General features: G+C 41.2%; 1 protein-coding gene across 3 annotated transcripts in view; it reads right to left on the reverse strand.

Moving 5' to 3' along the window:
• The window catches only part of PFKFB4 (6-phosphofructo-2-kinase/fructose-2,6-biphosphatase 4), a 247,940-nt gene that overhangs the window by 82,369 nt on the left and 142,172 nt on the right, over positions 1–23,399 (reverse strand). For all 3 annotated transcript variants that reach the window (XM_069206394.1, XM_069206392.1, XM_069206393.1), the window contains exons 4-6: positions 23,048–23,114; positions 17,615–17,689; positions 8,047–8,103 (exon numbers count right to left, since the gene is read on the reverse strand). In XM_069206394.1, coding sequence (XP_069062495.1) covers positions 8,047–8,103; positions 17,615–17,689; positions 23,048–23,114 — 199 coding nt within the window. The remainder of the gene's footprint in view (positions 1–8,046; positions 8,104–17,614; positions 17,690–23,047; positions 23,115–23,399) is intronic.

Raw genomic sequence — 23,399 nt, forward strand, 5'->3', positions numbered from 1 at the left:
CATTTCAGGGACTGGCACAGATCACGCAATACCAGAAGTCTGATAAATTATGTTGCAACCCTAACAAGTGTGCTATTGCCTCTACATGCACAGATCACAGTCTACGATTTGCAGAACTGTCCAGTAGAAAGTTGAATGTGAAACTGACATGGGTAGTGTGACTTCCATGTGGGATTAGCATTTCTTACTGTTTACTTCGAGGGCATGGGCCTAAGCTCGCGTTCAACTAACTCCAATTTGCACAAAAATATCGAAAAATCCGAAGTCTAAAGTTTCAACTTTTAAAACACATCTTAAAAGATGAGTAAAAGCTGCACACTAAAATTACCAAGTATTTGCAAAGCAATAGATATGACGCTTGCAAGTGGGGACAGGCAAAAGCAATAAACCAAATGCAGTGAAAAGTAATAAAAAGGGATCGGTTTGCACATAAAGGGCACGAATGGCAAAGTATTAAATGTGTAATGACAGTGTACGCTTCGGATGTGAAATAGTTCCTCAATAGAGCAGAATATACAAAAAAAGTAAACAAAGAAAAGGTGAGACTAAACGAAAAAAAGTTACTTACCTGTGGCAAAGATCTTCCAGGTGAATAGTCCATCTACTTGCAGACTGCTAATCTGTAGAATTATCCCAGGAATCAGTGGGGCTGCAGGAACTTCAAAACTCAAGTCACTGGAAGAAGAGGATGGATTTGTATCAACATAGATAGCGACGTCAGATGACACTGCTGAAGCCACATAGTAGCTTCCCCAATGTTACAATGTCAGGTTCCATCCATTTTTTTCAAGTCTTTAAGGCGAGAAGATGGACTGGTAGAGCAGTAACAAACTTGAATTGGGTCTTTACCTAACATACACTACAAACATCTATCTAACAGGGAGATGGGTGGGAATGGTGTGGATTTTGCAGGTAGACGGAGCATCCATCAAAAAGATAGCTACAACAGGTAAGTAACGTTTTCTTCTGATGGATACTTCTACACAGATTCCTCACCTGTAGAAAATATTATATAACCATACCCTTCCCACGAGAAGGGGGTGGGTGGACGGTTAAATGATGAAGGCCTTCAGAACCCATCTGATGAAATTGTCATCTGTACACACATAGGAATCCAGACAGTAATGCTTAGCAAAGATGTGCATGGATGCTCACCGCCTTGCAGATCTCTGCATCAGGAACATCACTGGCAAGGGCAGAGGTTGAAGATTTGGCCCTGGAGGAATAAGACAGAGCTTTCTCAAGTTCTTTCTTGGCCCAAATAAAGCAGATCTTGATGCAGAGGATGATCCATCTGGACAGAGTCCACTTCTGAAATGTTTTGCCTTTCTTGGGCCCGAAGTACCAAAACGAAGAGCTGGTCATGCAGTTAAATATACTTGGCTCGGTCTAGGTAGCAGATGACCATCCACTGACAATTCAACCTATGAAGCAGCTCCTCGTCTTCGTGGGGTGAGGAGGAGGCAATTAGAAATTGGGAGGGTGGTGGACTGGCCTAAGTGAAAGGGAGTCACCACTTTAGAAAAGGAACCAGCCCTGGTTAGCAACAACAATCTGTCAGGAAAAAAATGAGGTGAATGGTGGATGGGAACTTGAGGCCTGTAATTCACTGGCCCATCTTGCGGAGGTGACACCACTAAAAAACAGCATCTTAGAGGTTAACACTTGCAACTAGAAGCTGTGAAAGGGCTTAAACGGATACCTCATCAAAAAACATAAAATCATGATTAAGGTCCACAGGATCTCAAAAACTATTTGGTGGATACAAATCAGTTAACCTCTTCAGAAAGCATATCACAATAGGGGATTAGAAAAGAGTTGACTGGTCTGGAAGACAGAGGGACGCCGATAACTCAGCCAAATACCCCTTTACAGTGCCAACTGCACACCCCCCTACGCTAGAGAAGGTGCAAACTGTTGGATTGCACACACCCGAAGAGTGTCTATGCTATTGTTTAAGCAGCATGAAATAAAGCTGCTCCACCACCAGCGATAAGCACATTTTGTGGATGGGTGATAAGGTGATAGGATTAAGTCGACCACCCGATGTGGCAGCTGAAAGGAACCTAAATGCATGCAGATATGAATGTGGCGGCCTTAGAGATTGGGATGCAGCTAACCCTCCTAACTCCCACCCCCATTTGACTGGGAGAGAAGGTCTCGGACTGGCTGCTTTAGCAGGGGACACAGGGAGAATCGTTGAAGGTCTTCCTATCACATCCTCCTAGGCCATAGATGGAAGTTGGAATGACTTGGTCTTGGTCTTGGCCAATCTTTCTCAGAACTCAAGGAATAAAGGGCCTGGGGGAAACACGTAATTCTGCTGAAAGTTCCACCTCAACTGAAACAAATCCCTAAAAGCTCCCCTTAATGGATACTGGAAGATGTAGAGCTGCTGGCATGAAGCATTTTCCAAGGAGGCAATAAGTCCACTTCAGGAGTGCCTCACCAGACGGATACATACTAGACTACCTGCAGCAGGGGTTGCCACTCTTGATCGGCAAAATAACACTGGCTCAGGCTGTCTGCTCTGACAGTCTGAGGCACTACTAGGAGAATGGCTGTTAACCAGGTCCCTTGGCAGTGTGCCCAAGACTACAGCCGCAACACCTCTCAGTAAAGGAGTTCAGGCTCTCCTCCCCCTTTCTTGATCACATATTACATAGCGGTTCATTTGAGCATCAAGATCTGGATATACTGATTTTGGTTGAAGGCGAAGGAGGCCTTGAGCGCCAGACGAATTACCCACTGTTCCAGCAGGTTCATGTGAAACACCTACCCCACTGGAGGCCAGTCCTCTCAACAAACCCCTCAAACTAAAAGGGGTGGGGGAGCATTAATCACTACTGTAGCCATGATTAGAGAGGCCATGCCATGGTGTTGAGTCACCTTGTTCCCTGACCAAAATACACTTGAGGCAGCACTCAGAGATTCAGCCAGGTCTTTCCAGTCCTGCACTCGCTGGCAGCATATCCCTCATACACCAACATGTATGCATGACTAGGAGAATGCAGGAAGCCGGCAGACCTAACAGGTATAAGATCTTCTGCACTGAATCCCACATGCCCTTGGAAAACATGGTAACATTTCCTGGATATCTAAAAATTTGAGGGAGGCAGGGGCAGGTGCAGAGAAGGGTAGTGTCCAGAACTCTACGTAAGAAATGTATGAGCTTTAAGGACTCAGAGGTTTGGACTCACTGATCAAAAAGCCTAAGTCGATCAGTAACAAGACCATCAACCTCAAAAGATGCATCGCCTGCTTCTGCAATTAGCCAATTGTCCAGGTATGGGAAGACTGGATGCCTGATCTTCTGAGATGGGTCGCAACCACTGCCATCACCTTGACGAAGACTTGAGGTGCTCACGCCAAAACAAAGGGGGGTAGTGCAAATTGGTAGTGTGTAAAAACACCTCTCCGTCACCCCTCCCCCACCAAAATGCAAGTACTTTGGATGGAACTGCAGAACTGGAATGTGGTAATATATGTCCTGCAGATCAAGTGACACCATCCTGACCTCAGCTGCCAATGCTTACAACACCCAAGATATGGTCAACATCTTCAACATCTCCCTCTTGAGGAAGAAATTAAAGTCCTTGAGGTAATAGATCGGACATAGGCTGCTGTCCTTCTTGGGAGTAAGGAAATAACTGGAGAAATACCCTTGTCCCATTTCCTGAACTGGAACTAGCTCCACGGCTCTTTTCAAGAGGAGTGATGCCATTTTTGCAAGAATGAAAGATGATCTTACAGAAGGGAGGATGGCAGCGGAGACTAGAGCCTGAAGAAAACGCAGTGTGTATTCACTTTCTGTGATCTGAAGGACCAACTGGTTCAAACTAATAGCCTTTCTCTGCCTGCACACTACTTCAAGCTCTAGATGGGTTTGGAGAAGCAAACAAGACATTCTTTTATAGTGGTGTGAAAGAGGAGGCTTGACGGAGAGAACTAACCCTTAGCTTTAGCTCAGCTCCTATGGTGCTTGACCAGCAGAATTTGAGACTGCTTGGCATGGAGCTGAAAGGACAGGTGGTGGCAAAAGGAAAAAACCTTCAAGAATAATTGAAAACCGAATCTTGCAGTGGTCCCTGGTAGGCTAAGGTTGTTAGAGACCCAAGGATCATGCTGTGGTCTTGCTTATCTTGTGGCATTCTAACAGAACCAGCCTTACCCCCAAACATTCATGGTCCATCGTAGTTGAGATCCATGAAGCTGGCCTGTACATCCATGGAAAAGCTGTAGGTTCAAAGCCAAGCATGCCAACTTAGAGAGACAGAGGTACCCAATGTGCATGCCATAGATTCAACAGTGCCCAGGCCAGATTTTATAGCATGACTGGATGCATTTTGTCCATCGGTCACAACCTCCTGAAAGTGGGTCCTCATGTCTTTCAGGACGTGGAAGATAAATTGGGCCAAGTCCCATAAGGCATTGGTATATCGTGCCAGGAGACAGGTAATATTGATGGACTTGAGCACCATACTGCCAATCAAAAAGGTTTTCTTCTTCCAGGAGTTTTGACTCACTGTCAGAAGGAGCAGAAGGGAATTGGGCAGTCAAATGGCCACAGCAGCAGGATGGTTGTATAATCACATCTTCTGACAAGGAGGTGTGCAGTTCAGAAGGGAAGCTTCCTAGTGCTGAGCAGTAGTGTATTGCCATCAGCCATTGCTGAGGCACGCTTCTCTCAGGCTGCCATCACCAAATCAACTGTCATTCGATGAGGACATTCTTCTTAATGTTCACCATTGGAATCAACAGTTCCAGCACATCCGCAGGTTTTTGACCACTGAGTGAAAGGACATCACTTTTGGGGTAGGATGTCTTGTTGGAAATTCCATTTCTATATCCCGGGAGGTGTCTAATCCACTGGTTGACGACAGGCCTGCCAGTTATTCAACACTATAAACAGACAAAGATTTAGAGGGCGAGAATCTGACCCTTAAAGGTCATGGATCCTCTGCCAATATTCCTCTTCCTTCTAAAGTCTCTGGGCTTCTCTTCTAGCCCAATTCTCTTTGGAAAAGAAGGGGTAGGAGGCCCAGAGGATGTCACTGAGTCGGTGTCTGCGGTTTCTGTGGCTGTGCACTACATGTCGCCCAACTCCAGTTCTGAGGATGAAGATCCTGTGGCAGACAGAGGATGTCTGGAAGACTTATCTTTGACATGCTTCTTGTGCTTCCTTCGCTTACCTGGTGAACGAGAGGATGGTGACCTCAATTAAAGGCAGTTGTGTCCGTCATCTCAGATGCTGGCCATGAGTAACAGCCTCACACCCCTCAACAGCCTTCAGGTGCATACAGAGGCAGAATTCACAGGATCAGGAGTTTTGGTCGAAGCCCAGGCACCAAAAGCAGATGGAATTTGAGGGAGCAAGGCATGAGCGTCAAATTCGCCAAAAGGCCAGAGGTAGCATTAGTGACATCACACGCCATTCCACCTTTACATTCACTCTCTCACACATGCTTACACAAACACACACTCACATAAACACTTGCATGCATGCATCAACCATACATCTAAAAGCATTTTTTTAGTTACCTCAACTGCTAAGGAGGGTCACATTCCAGCTAATTGTACTCCATTTGTATTACGCTAATAGTGAATAATATGTTAGTATTCACTATTAGTGTAAAAAAAAAAAAAAAGATAAAAAAAAACAAGGAAATTGCAGCACCAACCAATGTCCATAAGGACGGGATACCCCTGTGTTCCCGGCACGGAGTTTGCTACCTCTGAGACCAGGGGTCGCAAGGGACAAGACAGGGGTCGCAGCTGAGACCTCTGGCGACCCATAAACGACATCCATAGGCAAGGGGGTGAGTAATGGACATAGGTCCCTCAAATTCCATGCAGGGCTAGAAGCTCGTGTGCTCTGAAGGAGAAATCTGTACTGCACTGAAAGGACTTTCTGTGAGGAAAACTCACAAATCATAGGATAATTCTACATGTGTGGAAAATTCAGGTAGAAGTATCCATCAGAATACACCTGTAGGCTGATCCAAGATGTAATTGACAATATCAGAAGCCAATGGCTCAAGGTTCCTGACCAAAGAAGTTAGTGACTGAGGGATGAACAAAAGCAATTTTCTGTCGATATAGCACACCTTATTTATCATGTTCGGTGCAAGTAGTATTACATGCCAACCTGAACCGAACAAATACAAAACTAGTTAGGCCCTCTCTAGGTCTGGTATTTTAATATGGACCGTTGCATCCATCTCAAAAAACACATTTAGGCCACCACCCACACCCTAAATATTATTTCTTCCCAATCCTGGAGGTTCTTAGTCAAACTGTTGGGGACTCTGAATATGCTGCACTTGAAGTTTTACAGATACAAAATGCTGTTTGTTTTCATTTTCAAACAGCATGTAAACCAGAAGACCATCCATTGCCTGGATATCTATTTTGCTCCAATGACAGAGATGCAGAGCATTCAAGAGGCAGGTCCACTGCTTGCAGGCTATTCAGAAACCACTCCACATTCAAGATAAAGACGCTGGATCCTCAAGTGTATAAAATTGCGCTAAGACTGATAAAGCAGAGTTGGTAAGCACTCCAAGGTGCACTGCAGAACTGTGCCCTTCTAGACACACTTGGATTTACTGCACTTAGCAGCTTTAAATATCAAAGGCAGGCCAATGCAGGCCGCTCCCCTATATGCTAAGACACCATCATGCAGATATCGGTTTGCCAGGTCACTCTGTCCCCCACCTTGATTAGGGCTCAAATATCGCTGAAAGGGCCGCATTCCCAAAATCCTGCTTTCTCACCAGTGCAGAGTGCTATATCTTGTGAGCTCTTTTGTCAATCTGGTAACAAGGAAAGAATGTGGAGATACTTCTGTTTCACTTTTCACAGCTTTCAAGCAGAGGTTTTTAATGATCTGCCCACCTAAGTTTCCGCTGAATTTGTTCAGTAAGGCTTATTTAAGGGGATTCCAGGAGTACATTTATGAGATTTCAGTTTAAAATGAATTAAAAAAAATCAATTACATTCTTTTGCAGTAAATTACACCTACCCTATCAATGAAAAATAGTTTTATGTAAAATCTCAATATTACATTTTGTCCTCAATTTACTGGTCTGAAATTAAATTAGGTGCATTTGTTCTATTAATCCTAAATTAATTAGATGTCTTTATTTAACTGGAGAAATTCTCGGGAGACAACAGTGCATGCTAAAGTTAAGCACAAAGAGGACAGGAATATTCAGGTGCAAACTAATTATTCCGTGGAGGATTGCCTGGATAATACAGGATAACCAAACTCACCCGGCTGAAGAGGTAGGCTAATAATTCTGATCTTTCAAATGTAACAAGCTCATGCCCTAATCAAATTCTGCTGTATTTCTTCCAAAGTTTGAGACCGAATGCTATTTGTTTCCCAATTGTAGAAACTGTTAGCTGGGCAAGTGTAGATTGATTATCCTTCTGCTGTGGTGGTAAAAAGTCAGAACGCCCTTGTAGTATTTGGTCCCACTTTCTTTACAATTACAGACAGTATTACACTCCAGTTTTTTAGTTGTGCACAACTTTCTAAACCCATAGGCCACTGCAATAAATCCAAGCACAGCAGCTCCACTAGGGATTCGAACACTAAAATATTTGTCGGACATCAAAATATGAATAAATATTTTGGGAGTAATACCAGATTCTCTAGTGTGGCAGGTTCAGAACATATGATTTCTCAAATATATAAGGAGCTACTTATTTTCACTGTCATTAGTTTTCATGTAGATAGCTGTAATGCAAACATTTGTTTATCATCCATAACGTTTTGAAACAGAAATGCTCTAGAAAAACGTAGTACAAACTCTTAATATGGTGTTAATAGGTTTACATGGAGCGCGAGCACAGTTGTCTTAAAGGATATACAACACTAGTTTTCTTCCTCTTACATAGACCCTCATTAAGCTGTGCGCACTAAGGTAGCTTTAGAATCAATAGTCCGACTCAAATCTTTCTCCATTCCTCTGAACAAAAAACTAAAACATGTACGTTCACGAAAGAAGAAATAGAGCAATCAGCAAACGTTGCACTTACCACAATATTTGCAGTGATGATTTCTGGGTCGACACATATAGACTCAACGAAGAATGTCTGTAATTAAAGAAAATGTAAGTTGAGAAAACATATGTCCACCACATCCCCAGTTAAGAAGTGAATAAAGTTTACAACAAATAGCCATTGATTTCTTAATTCGATGAACTGCAGTCACTTGAAAAAGGATTATTAAAGCAATGCAGAGTGACTTTAATATGGTGTTTGAAGTCCCGACAATCGACGACCACACATTCACGTTTGCAAAACATGATAGAGATTACTGCATTGAAACTACCAGAATTTCAATGCCTTTCTATACCTATCTTATGATTGGTGGAGACGACATCTTCCCTTCAACCAAAATACTGGTGATGTTGTGCAAATGCGGTGCAGAAATTATAGCACTTGGTATGGAAATCAGCAGGCGGTAGTCAGCTGCACCGTTTACAGCATGCTAAGGCTCACCCTCTTCCAGACAGTTTAGTAATCACCTAAATCGTTGGTTAGATGTGGGTTAGCATGTAAAAGGACTTTCAGGCAGGTCGTCTAATTCTATCACGCTAGAACCAACCAGCAAAAAAAAAAAAAAACTTCCCATCCTCCCAATAGTTTTAAAATCTCCTCCCATTCCCACCCGTGCCAAATCAGTGCTGAGATATGGGGCAAGTAAGATAAGGCAAGTTGAGCAACTGGTGCACAATACAGCATAGCGTATATTTGTAAAGCGCACTTCCAGCACCCGAGTAATCTTGGCATACTTTGATTTTCCCACTCAATGGTACTCATTTAATTAATTACGCTGGAAGGCCTAGTCTGGAATTTGAACCTGTGACCATTCGATCAAAAAGATCTGTGGAGTAGATGCATTAGTCAATTGACCCAACAGTCCAAGCATAAATGCAGAAGCAGGCATTACGCTGTCACACTTTCAATAGCCTACAGAAATTCATCCTCGTATATGATGTAAATTCATCCAACAGCAGTGACGTAAATAGCATACAAAAATGTCATCACTATTAACAAATGTAAAAATCAAGCAAACTGAAATATTTTAAAAATGGTTTCGACAAACGTCCCAGCCCACTCACTGCACTTCGACTTCAGTAAAAAGTTGCCAATGAAAAATATTTTCTTGAATTATTTTTGCTTCTTTCTATTAAAACAATGAAATAAAATTCAGCTGTTCAAGCACAGTACGACAATCTACTGGATGTTTGCACAAGATCGCCTTTTAAGATTTAAAGAATAAACCACAGCTCTCCATCTGAAATTCAACTAAATATAAACAGAATACCTCCTAATTGCACCCCCACTAGCACCAACCCAATACAAATCTGGCCAAAATAAAAACCTGTTCTCAGCATATCTACAACCATTGGAAAGACTGCTAAATCTCTAGGTTTGTAGGTGGGTGAGCAACTGAATATACAGTCCCACATAAATACCATTTTGTAAAGAGCTAAACTCCAACTCAGTTCTCAGCATTCAGCTGATAGATTCAACATCGATTCTGGACCACAAGAAATGGGTACATCGTTCAAGAAATTGTTGAAAACTATTTTTGTTGTAACCTTCTTCTGATCAGTTTCATTTGCTTATGGCACTCTAAACTTTACATGCTTTTCGGCAAATGCGGAAAAAAAGCACCAAAAACAGAAATTAGAGGTTCTTTATCTATTCTATATAAAATTCGAGTTTTAGTGCCACAGAACCAGAATCCATTTCAAAAGAAAGAATAAATCATCTCTAAATCCCATGTTGGCAGAAGAGAGACGGGTAGACGTAATTTTGGGAGGCGTGGGGAGGACAAGGTTGTCCGCATGCAGAGCATGTTTCACACCACAGGAAAGGGTTAAAAAATAACCTGCACTATGAAACAGGCCATGCTCATACTGACAAGTCGGGCTTGGGTCTAGGCGGCAGGATCCTGTAGTCCAGGAGAGAGTGTGCCCAACACTCAAGCATCTCTCGCCTAATTACTAACACCAACAGGGAACAAGTAGTGAACTGGTGCTGGCAGAATCCTATCTTTTATGTTCCGAACGGAGGCTAGTATTATGCATTCATCTTTTATTGCTACTCCATTGCAGCGCTTTAAAGCAAACTTTAACCATACTTAAGGTTCCAGTTCTATAATTCAACACTGCAGTCTATGTACCTCTGAAATTGGCAGCCATCTTCCTCTTTTCATCGCTGCTCCTTGCCATTTAAGTATCTGTGTGCTTTATTACTAGTTGATTTAAATTTGTTTACAATTGCAGAATTTTAAGGCGTTTGTGTTTACAGATGAGTATGTCTTAGTATAGGTAAATTGTTAAGTTTGCTGGATTTCCTATTTAGAGGTTTTATTACTGAAATGCTCATCTTTGGGATTATTATTAGGTAAGGTATCTTTGTGCAGCTTATTTTTAATAAGTTATAACTTTAAGAGAAACAGTTTCATAAAAAATACAGGTAATTTTTTTCTTGCCTGTTAAGTTTATTAAGCGCTTTTCATAACTAACGGTCTCAGCTTGAGGCTCCTCAAGTCTTCCTTCACACTGGGTTGAAGGCCGTGCTTTTTTTTTTTATTATGGTGGACATTTTAAATAAGCCATTAGCGCGATGTGATTTCTTTGGGGGGGATTCATGTCATTCTTCAACATCTTTGCAGCGAGTCGGTATGCATTTTTTTTTTAGGTCAGGAGTAAAAAAAATATATATATATTTATAAGGATTAAAAAAAAAAAAAGTTGGTAATTCCACATTGAAGGGGAAGAGTTTGCTATTCCTCACTTTATAATAACTAGAAGGAAATTTGGTAAAACAAGAAAAAAGAAAGAAAGAAAGATAAAGATGAGTGGAACAGGTGAACTATCAGGAGTAGGTAGTGCAAAGGTTACATTAAAATACATGGTTCAATGGCAGGTGAGAGCCTCAGTAAAAGAAGTTTGAGTCTTTGTTGAAGAGAAATAGGAAGACCAAAGAGCCTTCAGATGAGGAATTTTGGTCCTTACAGGAGAACTCAGATAAGGTTAGGAAGTCAGAAAAAATGAAGAGGAAGAACACTCTGTGTGAGGTGGAGGATACTTTGTTATCTTGTCAGAAAGGAGGTCTTAGCACCACAGAAGAGGAAGGTGTCCATCGTAGCACATAGGAGGTGTCCACAGCAGCACAAAGGATATTTAGGTTAGACATGATGAGGAGAGTATCTTATGTCCAGGATGATGACAGTTATGATAAATTTGCGCACCATAATTATGAAGATGATGGTCAGGATATAGATGAGGATAAGGCTGATAAAATCAGAAAAGACAAAGGAATAAATAAGGATCCACAAGGTGTGGACATGTTTAGTCCTGAAATGGTAAACAATCCTAAAAGTGCGGATTGGTGGCCTATGTCACATGTGCCAGACTTTATTAATCTGCGGATAAGGAGGCCGTTTGAAAAAGAATCAAGAGCCGTTAAGAGAGCGGAATGCGCATGTCTTGCTGTTGAGGTTAATGCCTGCATGACCGCAGATTTGGACACAGACCTTTTTAGTTTCCTTTTTAAAATGGGAGTGATCCCAGAAAGGGTCTGGAGAAGGCACTTCAACAGTGTCAAGACAGATTGCTGGATATTATTGGACTTCTTGCAAAATCAGTTCATGTGGATACAGAAGAAGGCTACATATGCTTCCTTGGAAATACAAATGCAGCCTTAATAGCCGAGAGGAGGAAGACAATTATCATGCGCAGAAGTCCCAAATTAGTTAAAAAGGAGCCTAGCGAAGATTCTAAAGGGTATTTGTTTGGAGAAGGTTTAGTGAAGGGTGTTGGAAAATGTGTGTTCACCTTCACTAGTCTGGCTAAAGCTTAATCTTCTTTACACTGAGTCTTTTTTTGGGGTAAGAGGTGTTTTTAACAGGCCAGAAGTAAGGGACTATTTAACTGGTGGGTCATTTACAAGGACCCAGTACCAATCACAAGGACCTGGATCCTTTTGGGGGTTTCAGTTCTCAACTGGATTCTATCCCCAAAGAGGAAGGAGTAACAATCAAACATTTATAGAGTGCTGCAAATAACCCGTGAGGGTCTTTAGGCACTATAGCTGCATGCTGCTGCATGGAGGAATAATCATTTGAACATTTAGGTCTTTAGTTTTCTTCTGAATAGCTAGAGTGACAATGCAGTCCCCAGGTGCAGGCGGAGATTGTTCCAGGCCTTGGCTGCCTTGTTGGAGGAGTGTCCTCTGCTGATGTCTCAATGGATCTGTGGGGTGTCTGCCTGGGAGAGGGAAGTTAATGAGTTGTCTGTCTGGTTGGCGGAAGATGAGGAGTTTGTTGATGTATGCTGGTCCTTCGCTGTGCAGGGCCTTGAAGGCGTGCGTCAGCATCTTGAACTGGAATCTCTTCTGAATCGGGAGGGTCGTTCTGGGATGGTCGAATAGGAGTCTTAACGCTGAGTTCTGTATTGTCTGGAGTCTCTTCAGCAGGTGTGTTGAGATTCCTTTGTAGAGTGTTCCCGTAGTCCAGTCTGCTGGTGATGAGGACATGCAGGACTGCCCTTCTGGTGTCTTCTGGGAGCCACCACAAGATCTTGCAGAGCATGCAAAGGGTGTGGAAGCAGGAAGATGAGACTGCGTCAACTTGTTTCTTCATGGATAGCTTGCTATCCAGGATGATGCTGAAGATGCGGGCATGGTCCGTGGGGGAGGAGGGCAGAGTTGTTGAGCTGTGCAGTTCACCATGTGTTAGTCCATGGCAAGATGCTGTTCCCAAAGATAAGGACCTTTGTTTTTTCGGTGTTGACATTGAGACAGTTGTCCTTCATCCAAGCCGCTATGTTCATCATACATCTGTGGAAGTTAACTTTTGTGGTGGAGGTATATGCGGACAGTGAGAGGATGAACTGTGTGTCGTCGGCTAAGGAGATGTTGAGTCCGTGCGATCTGACTGTGACGGCGTTGAAGAGGGTCCGGCTGAGGGACTATCCTTGGTGGACTCCACATATCTTCTTCTTGGGCTCGGAGGTGAACGGTGAAAGACTGATTCTTCAGGTTCTGCTGGCGAGGTACGAAGCAATCCATTTGAGTGTGTTTACTTGAATCCTGATGTGGTGGAATCTGTTGATCAGGATCTGGTGGGAGACGGTATCAAATGCGACAGACAGGTCCAGGAGGATGATGGCTGCTGTTTCCCCACGGTCCAAGGGGGCTCAGATGTCATCTGTGGCTGCAATCAGGGCCACAATTCACCAACAAAAACCAAGGTAAGTATGAAGATAAATCCTAGTTCTTTTCCAGGAATCATAGGGGGTCGCTTAGGACATTTTGTACGCAATTGGAAGATTTTAACAAAAGATCAACTAGAATTCAGGGAAAATTTAGCTAAAAAGATAGAACCAAGGTAGATGATATTTCGGGAGGATAAGCAAAAGTTGTTGGATTTGGAAATTCAAAAGATGTTAAAAAAGGGAGAAATAGAGAGAGTGTCAGAGGAAAAGATGATGTTTGTGAGCACATCTTTTTAGTCAGAAAAAAGGGCAAGGGTGATTCATTATAAATCTAAGAGATCTGAATTTGTTTTTGGTGTACAGGCATTTCAAGATGGTGTATTCATCTCTCAACAGATATTCTGGAAAACAACAATTGGATGGTAAAGTTGGATTTGAAGGATGCTTACTTTCCCATACCAATAGTAGAAGACAGTCATGGGTATCTACAATTCAGATGATTGTGAGACCTTTATCAGTTCAGTTGCCTGCCCTACAGCCTCTATGATCTTTCTTGAAGGTGTTGAGCCCGGTTGCAGCCTGTCACAGTGAGACATGATTATGTATCTGGACTACTGCCTGTCACGGAGGTATGATTATGTATCTGGACTATTTTCTGTTAATGTCCCATGATCAACAGGAGTTAAGGGCATAACTTCAATGGGCTTTAGAACTTTTGGAGACTCTGGGCTTCTTAATAAAAATAAAGAAATCGGTTCTGCACCCATGTCAGGAGACTCAATTTTTCAGGTGAATTCGGTGCAAGCAACTGCAAGTTTATCAGAGAAGAAGGTACAGAGGATAAAATTAGAGGTGAAGCAGATTTTGAAAAAGCAGTTCTTTACATTGAGACCTTTGGCAAGGGTTATAGGTTTGCTTTCTTCTTCAATTCAGGCGGTCTTTCCAGGACTGCCTCATAACAGAGCCTTGCAGAGGTTGGAGGCGGAAGGCTTAAGAAAGGATTTATGGTATTGGGATCAAGAGCAGATTTCAGTGGAGGCAAGGGAGGAGTTTAATTTGGTGGTTACAATTTAGAAGCTTGGAATTGTCGAGTGTTTTTTGGATTAATATGTCCACATTGTGTAGTGGAGACATGCAAGCCTTTTCAGATGGGGAGCTTGATTGATTCAGCAGGAGACAGGTGGCAGATGGTCTTAGGAAGAGCGTGGGAATCATGTAAATGGTTTGGAGGTGAAAGCAGGTTTTTTGGCACTTAAAAGTTTTGGGGAAACATTAAGGAATTGCAATGTTTTGTTAAAGATGGACAATGTTTCGGCAGTAGGATATATAAATCAGTTAGGTGGCAGCAAGTCAAGGAATCTAACTCGGATTGCAAAAGACATTTGGAATTACTGCCTGGATCAGAGGACAGAATTGCAAGCAGAGTATTTTCCAGGTCTGTTGATTTTGATAGCAGACTGGAACTCAAGATATTACAGGGATTTTAGTGATTGGAAATTGGATGTACATCTGTTTGAGAGGATTCAGAGAGTTTGGGGTCCTTTATTAGTAGACCTTTTTATCTCGAGGCGGACATTCTAGCTACCCTGTTATTTCAACTGGAGACCAGATCCCCAGGCGGAAGCAGTTGATGCATTTCAACCTGTTTGGAAAGGACTGAGGGCATGCACTACCTCCTTTTGCAATGATTGAAAGAGTTTTGCTGATGGTAAAGAGGCAGTGATATCAAATAGTTCTGATCACTCCGTTTTGGACATCACAATCTTGGTTTCCAGGGTTGTTAGAGTTTGGAGCAGAGGAGCCATTTGTAATTCCAGTTTCAGAGAGAATGTTACTTAGGCCAGAAGAAGAAGTTCCTCCTTTGGTTGGGGAAGGGGCATTGAGCCTTCTTGTTGTGAAGATTGCAGGAGAGAAAAGCAGTTTGCAGTGCTTTCACAACAGGCTCAGGAACTGCTCCAAGAGCCCTGGGCCCCAGGGACAAGGAAAAACGTTAAATTGGAGCATGGAAGAATGGGTTTGTTGGTGCATGGAAAGGAACATGGATCCTGTGGAGGCATCTTCTATATAACTATCAAACTTTGTGTGTGGTTTATTTGAAAGGGGTATGAGTTGCAGGACTATTAATTGTTATAGGTCTGAAGTGGCAGCAGGTCATACTCTTGTAGGAGGTTCTTCTCCAGGTAAAGATTTTTTGCAATGAAGGATAGTAATTTATGAAGGCTGCCAATACCTTGGTACAAAAGTCTATGGAATGTGAATTGATTTTTTCAGAAATTGGAAGGTTGGTCTTCTAATAAATATTTGAGTTATCTTGCAAATTGGCAACATGATTATGTTTGATTTTTTTTTTAGCAGTGTTTCGGATGCAAGAGCACTGGAGGTGAGTAATTGTTTTCACAATCCAGATGGAGTGATTTTTCAAATTACAAAGAGAACTAAGATAATGTCTACTTCTGTGTTCTACCCAAGATTTGATGAACATCCTCGTTTGTGTGTAATATGTTGTTTGAAGGAGTATGAAATTAGGAGGGACGAGCTTAGAACGGATGGAGTGACAGTTATTGATTTCTTATGTGAAACTTTTTAATCCAGTGAGTTCAGCAACTATAGCGTGCTGGGTGAGATTATGCATGATTGAGGCAGGAGAGGATATGCAAAGATGTGGCACACATTCAATTAGAGGTGCAATGGTGAGTAAGGTTTTTTTCTTCAGGAGGGTGCTTAAAAGAAATTTTATAAGCAGAAAATTGGTCCAATGGTGATGTGTTTGTAAGGTTTTATTTAAAACCTAAGGAACATGTTTTAAGCATTCGGTTTTCTCACCTTTTAACAAGCATAATGCTAGCCTCCGGTCTTGGCATGAAATGTAGATTCTCCAAGTTTGTGAAGAGAGAATCTGGATTTAATTTAAGACACAGAGGCTAACATTATATATCCCCCCCTTCCCAGGCATAATATTGCAGGAGGAGAGTGGGTTTAAAGTAATTTACAGTGTTTATAGAGTTTTCCAGTGGTTATATTTTTGTTAAAAGTATGGGTTTCATTTTACATTTATTTTCAATAATTGTATTTCAGAGAATCCGTAAGTATGGAGACTTTCAATAGTCAAGAAGGTGTAGAAAGTTGGATCTTTTTGTTATTCATTTGGAAGTTCAGTTCAAGATATTTTGGCGACGGAGCAGCTGTTAAAAAGAAGATGGCTGCTGAGTTCAGTTATATAGATTGCAGTATGGCTTGGATTCTAGAATTTTGAGTATGGTTAAAGTTTGCTCAAAGTGCTGCATTAGAGTAGCAATAAAAGATTAATGCACAATGCTAGCCTTTGTCTCTTTAATGAAAGCCAGATTCTCTCTCCCCAAACATAGAGAATCTGCATTCTCTGTGGTCTCACCAGTGTTGCATCCTGTCTGGAAGAGCCGAATCGCAGATGTCAAACAGAAGAGCTCTTAACCCACCCGGGCCATCCGCCCTTCTTGAACTGCCATTGTCTGCCCCTTTATGAATAGGCTGAGGTACAAATATTTACATTTAAATAGGTATATTGTGGGTTATATCACTTTAGCATATTAGATTATATTAGACTGAGTAGCATCTATTACAGTTAATGAACCACAAACCTTTCTGCCCTGACGACTTTATAATTGGCTCAAAGGGAAAATCCGCTGTTTTCTGCTGCCAATATTAGCCTTCACTGTTCAAGACAGAGCAACGTTACGGTCTATTAAACCATTTACAAGAGCTTTTCGCAGTGTGTTCACCTAATTATTTCCAGGTGCTCTCAGAGGTGATCATGGAAAAGAAGGTGCAGTGAAGAAAGATAACTGTCTAGGGTCACACAGTTTGGTTAAGCGGAGACCCAGGGGCTGAAACTTGGTTTCCTGATCAAACATTGTGCAATTCGACCACTGTTTGGGTGTCACATTCTTTCACCCTTCTGCCCCAATGACAATTTCATTAGTGACTTATGTCGGTTCAGTTGTCGTATGCCTCCTATAAAAGGCCTGTACTGATGCCATAGATGGAGCCACATTATGGTCTATTAAACCATACAAATGAGATGTTTTTATTAATTGTGCTCTTAGATATTACTAATCACAGAAAAGAAGGCAAAATGAAGAAAAGTATTGGTCAGGGTCACACCAGTGTCAAAAGCCGGGGCTAAAACCAGGTTCACTGAAAGCCTCCCACTAGCTTGGCTACAACAGGAAAAGTAGTTTTAACATGACAGTTTTCCTATTACTTCGGGATTGCAAAAAAATCAACAACTCATTTTTTTATAGCAACTCAATAGAGAAAAATGTGTCACCACACTAACTTTACTTATGGTGAATGATGAGTTTATTTGTCACTAGTAATTCACCACGTCTTACCTTAAATCCATGCTGTTCTGCAAATTTGAGAATAGTTTCTCTCCTTTCTCTGGTTGTGTTTGTTGCATCAAAAACCTGGATAACAAAAAACAGCACAGAAAATCACACATCTGAATAGATCAAACAACAATTGACATAAGGTGTCAAAGTCATACTATGTTTAAGAGTAACTGCCCATCAGACTGCACATGAAAACTACTACAAAAGATGGTACTCAAAAGATATTGCACTGTAACGGCGGAGACCAAAGAGGCAACACTATCACCCCTGAAAGCACCAATTGGCCTGTGAGAGTATTATTTATACACTTATGTTTTTTTACACTCACCAAATGGTATATTGCAGAATTATATTAAAAAACAGGATGACAATGACATGAAATGTTTAATACTCAAAACAGATCACTACAACAGTTACGTAACTAGAAAGAAAAGGTTTATGAATACAATCTTTAATGAGCTTATCGAAAATAAAGAATGAAACATTACTTATTTACAAACCTAATTCTCCACCATGAGAGTATTTACTAAATTCATAATCTCTGAATGCAAGTTTTTAAAGCACTACACACAACAGAACTCAATTTTAATAAATGTGCACACCCCTATCTAAAAGGCATTTACAAAAGCAAGCAAACTGATTTAAAAAAAAAAAAAAAAAAAAAACTGAATTTTACCAGACCAACCAATCTATGTTACTATTATACAACTTTGTTAGAAAGCAAGAATAGAAAATTAATGGCCAGATAGGCATCAGTCTGTAAATACTTAAGATCACATTTGCTTTTGGATCCAGTTCGGACACAGCGGTCCTAAAAGGTACATTTGTACAGCTCCATTCAGTTCATTTTTAGAGAAGTCAAGGTCGTCTACAACTTAATTTGGTATTGTCCAACAACCATTCTGCAGTTGTTCATGAATTTAGCAAATAATCCCATGACGGAGACCTATAATTATAAGTAAACAGAATGTCAAGCTCACCCTAATCCTTAAACTAGAGCTAAAAGTCACAACACAAGGGGAACAAAGTCAAAACGGGCAACACTACTATTACTACTACTACTTATTTAAGCCGAAAAGGTTGTGCAAGAATGCCTGACCTACATGGGCATCTGCTCTGGAATCAAAATCCAGGCAGCAGAGTTCTGCTAAGCTATGGGCTGATTTGCAGGTGGCTCCTGTGCAAATCTTAACAAATGTATTATTTCTGAGAAAAGTCGGTGGAGTGGGTAATCACTAATGAAGTGAAAAGCAGAGTCTTTAATAAGACTCTTTATATAGGCTCTAATGATCACTAACTAGGCCTATATAGGAAGGAACTGAAGATAAGACTCAGCCAAGTGCAACAGGCAAGGTTATTCAGTCTCCTTCTATACATCACTGGTCTTTAAGCCAATACCATTTGTTTTTCATTTTCCTAGATGATTTTCTCAACCTTCTGGCTTCCAGTTTACGCCGTTTCTAATCATGGTGGAACCTCAGACCTGGTTTGTACTCTTTTACACTGATGTGTCCGACTCCAAGCTCATGCATAGTTGTGCAACACAATATGATCAATCAACAGAGGAGATGTCAAGCTATTATCAAGCACAAGCACTACCTGGGTGAAAATATGATCGAGGATGTGACCACACAGTGAGTTGAAGTTTTGGGAGGAAAAAAAAAACTAGTAAGTGTAACGGAGGCTATGCAATCCAGAATTGGAAAAAACACCTTTAGAGAGTCTACCAACTGAAATCAGCAAGCAATGCAGAATTAATAACACCAGATGACAAGCATATTTAAAAAAATCCTCAAAAGTGCACACAGACTCAAGTGCCCACAGACCTAGGGGAGCTAGACACCATGCGTCACCACTGCGGCTTGGTCACTAGTCATATACGCAAACGGCACGCCATGGAACCATAGTGGGTGACACAGAAAGTCTACAGGATATTTTGAGCAGCTCAGGTCACACACTACCTGTTTGGGAGGGTAATGGCTGTACTGGGAAATCGTATGAAAAGCATTTTTATTTTATATATACCAAGTTGCAAATGATGGTAGTACATGCACTGATGCATCTATTAAAAGAATGCCCCTAAATAACAAATCACATCCTTCACCAGAGCCTTTTATGCAGCTGTTTTGCACTGCACTGTGGGGCGCAATCAACGTCCTTGGTTGGAGGTACAGCTGTATCAGCAGAAACACAGATTGCCTTCTGCTGCACGACACACACAATGCAAAGAAGCACCATCCAAGCTCATAGCAGGAATTATAATCTCAAAGGTTTGTTTTTTTCACTTTACGATCTTTCCTAGGAGAATGACAACGTTGCCCCACCTCATCCAGAGATGCAAACCGGTTATGAAAATGAGCCATGTGTCATACCACGGAAGAAGAAGGGTGTCAGCTTTTTAAATAGCCTACGCCCTGTCTGTTCTCACCTGGATCCTTGCAGGGAGCGAAAACTTAAAGGTTGTCAGTTCTCTAATGTGTACCTTTAACATTGTTTTTTTCTTTCATTTTAAAGCTAGTTTATATGAAAATAACATTAATTTCACGGATCAGATAACACGATGAAACATGTATGCTTTTCTGAGCTATCTTTAAGAGTGTCCTGGTGCTACTGCAGCAAGAGAGAGAAATGTCACCACTCTTATTATTTCTTTGCCGACACAATGAGGGTGGATTCGGGTACCCCTAGTGGCACTGGAACAGAATCTAGGAGAAATAGGAGTATTCAGTGTGTTAATTAGTGACGTCAGCTACCCTTCTTCTTTGATAACCAACACATTTCAGGACGCGATATGGTTATTTGCGATGCTGTTTTTGAAGCATAATATCACCCTTATCTTAAATAAAGATTAAAGGAATTTAATGTATACAATACCGCGCCAATGTATTCAAAACAGTCAATTCATTTGTTATCTTGGGATTGTAGAACATGATGTAGACTGCTAAATTTAGGCCAGATGATGGCCGTAAACTACACTGATTATCTGAAACTTTCATAAGAGGACACTTTCTTTCCCCAAACTACCTGTATGATGGACAAAGTATAACAGACACGGAAGCACTGCAGAAATATGGTGTCCCCACCAATAGTCCTGTTGAGAGGAAAAAAAATAATCTCTCGCTCTCAAGGATAAGTGGGGAACCAAAAACCATCCAACAAAGGATTGAGGCGTGGCCGCTTTCATAGCGCGTGAACGAAAGACAATCATTCCTGATTAGCAGCAAACCAATTTGAGGATATGTGAAACAATGCTGCACATGGTGGGAGCCTGAAGGAGTTAGAGGTTAGGTGTTTTTCCTCCATAAACTGGACCGCATTCATTTCTTTCTTTCAGGATGCATTTATTATATCATGCCGCTCTATGAATCTCTGAATGGCAGTTTGAATGAGCACAAATTCAACGTCTTTACGGACTGCTCTAACAGTACATTATTCATTCAAACAAACTAGATGGAATTTTACAGAGTGACACTTTCATATTGATAATGTAGAGATCTTATATATGTTTTTGCACCATTATCATTTCTTAAATTTAGGAATTAATAAACTAGGAGAAAATGTTTCCCATGATGCCATCTGATACGTCTTTACTGACAACAGACAGGGCCGCTGGAATTATGTCGCGTTGCGAGGACGGCGTTTTCCACATACATATTGATTTGCCACATTACAAACAAATTGCTTTTAGCTCAAAAGCATTGAAAGTTACAGACCCTGCGGTGGACTTGTTTTGCCGCGCAGTGGGAGACCCTCTGCAAGGCTGACTTGCCACCTTTCTGTGGTTTATTGTATATTTGAGTGTTAAACTGGAAACAATGAGGTGAAGCATTTGTCAAGATCATTTTAACATAATCGACTAAATAATGAAGTACTAGTGTAACAAAATATGCCACATTACTGGTCTTTTGCTGCTCCATAATTTAGTCAACCCTACCACATAATTTGCTCCTACCCTGCCGCATATTTCCAGTTGCCCTGACAATAGGTAATAGAGGCTGCAGTCGAACTGACGTTTCAGTGGGCATTATTGCAAATAGTTGTCAATCATATACATCGGCAATGCAAACTAATACAATAAGAGTGAATGTCAATTACCTCAATTATGTGGATTATATAGGTCTACCGGGGCCTTAGAAAACTCCTTTGATGTACTGGGTTTAAAAATTGTAACACCGTGTTTAGCTACCGAAGGCACTTTCTAAGCATTGTAAGGCAACAGTCAGTCTACAAGGACATCATAAGAGGTACCCAGAGTTGAGCCGGGCTGCAGTAGTATAAGTTATGAAGGTTATCTTTTCATTGGCTGAGGGCGAATTGTCAAATTACACAAGTCAGTTGTACAAAGCAGGCTTCTGGGACTAGTTAACCCTCTAAGTGTAAAATTCTATTGCATGTCACAACTGTATGTAGTGATTCACCTACAACTTGGTCCCTATGGTTTGTCACTGAAAACTATGCATCGCCTGACTATGGACATGTGAAACCAAGAAGTACAAAGATACTCAGTGATGATCGGAGGCCACAGTATGAAATATCAAACGGAGAACCTTCAGGGTAGTGAATCTAGAATGCCTCTGTTGGACAGATATGCAGGGAAATGAAAGCAAATCAGAGGGCTGCATTCTTGCAGCACTGAAAGACCTACAGCCCAGATTTCTATCATCATACAGTGCAATAAGTATTAAACATATTTTGAACCACAATCAAACGCCCCACAGCCAACATTCATTGTACTCAAATAGGTTTATGTTTACAGTAAAAAAAGATTTCTCAATGAACTAAATATCAATGGAGAACAATGAAATTGAGAAACTGGCAAATCCAATAGGTCTGGTGTTTGCTGCCGGCCTTTTGGCATTTTCAAAGCTTATTTTGTTATGGTTTTTGAAAAACGTTATTGTTGGGGAGCTGTTTGGCTTTTAATAATATTAAAAACAAATCTGGCTAAAAGTAAAAATATTTTTGGTTTCAAAAAGCATGTCGCTATAGTAGACTCGGGCACAGCAGAGATCTACGATGTGCTCCTGTGAAAGAGCAGAATGCCATCACTCACAGTAAGAGCAGCCAATAACTGAAGTGGTCTGACCCACTGCTGTATGCTATAGTAGGCTGAAGAGAAACATGAATGACAATAGAGCAGTGGATGAAAAAGTCTGTCTGACAGTCCCGTAAACATGTTATTAATACTTTTATTACAATTAAAAGATCCTGGTTAACACTAGATTGAAAAGCTACTGCAGAACTTAATCTCACAATTGAGGTAAGCGAATTCAACAAACAATTGTGTATATATATATATATATGTACACACATACACACACACACACACATACATATATATACACACACACTAAAATGATCAGAAACGAATATTAATCAAACTTTTAAAAACTAGAGGTACATGAATAAAAAAAAAAATATATAAAAACATACCGCCACTTGTCCACCTTCGTCACAGAGGTATCGTCTGACGTCATTCAGCGCTTGTAAGGCACACTGTCTTCAGGGGAGGGGGGGGGGGGGGAGGAACACAACATGGTTGAAACAGGCAATCTTGACAGCAATAGCAACCAACTTTTCTGTGTGGTGTCTTGTAGACAACATAGCTCTAATGTGCAAGAATGAATATTTAAATACTTGCTTCTGTGGGCGCAGAGCACATTTAGATTTGAACATCTCGTTTAAACCCAACTTCTTTTTATTCACATTCACAATATGTATGACGAGGATATACCCAGAATGAGTCCTGGCTGACTTCAAGATGGCAGTATGGATAACGTGCACC

This window comes from Pleurodeles waltl, chromosome 9 (assembly GCF_031143425.1).
Source record: "Pleurodeles waltl isolate 20211129_DDA chromosome 9, aPleWal1.hap1.20221129, whole genome shotgun sequence".
Lineage (NCBI taxonomy): Eukaryota > Metazoa > Chordata > Amphibia > Caudata > Salamandridae > Pleurodeles > Pleurodeles waltl.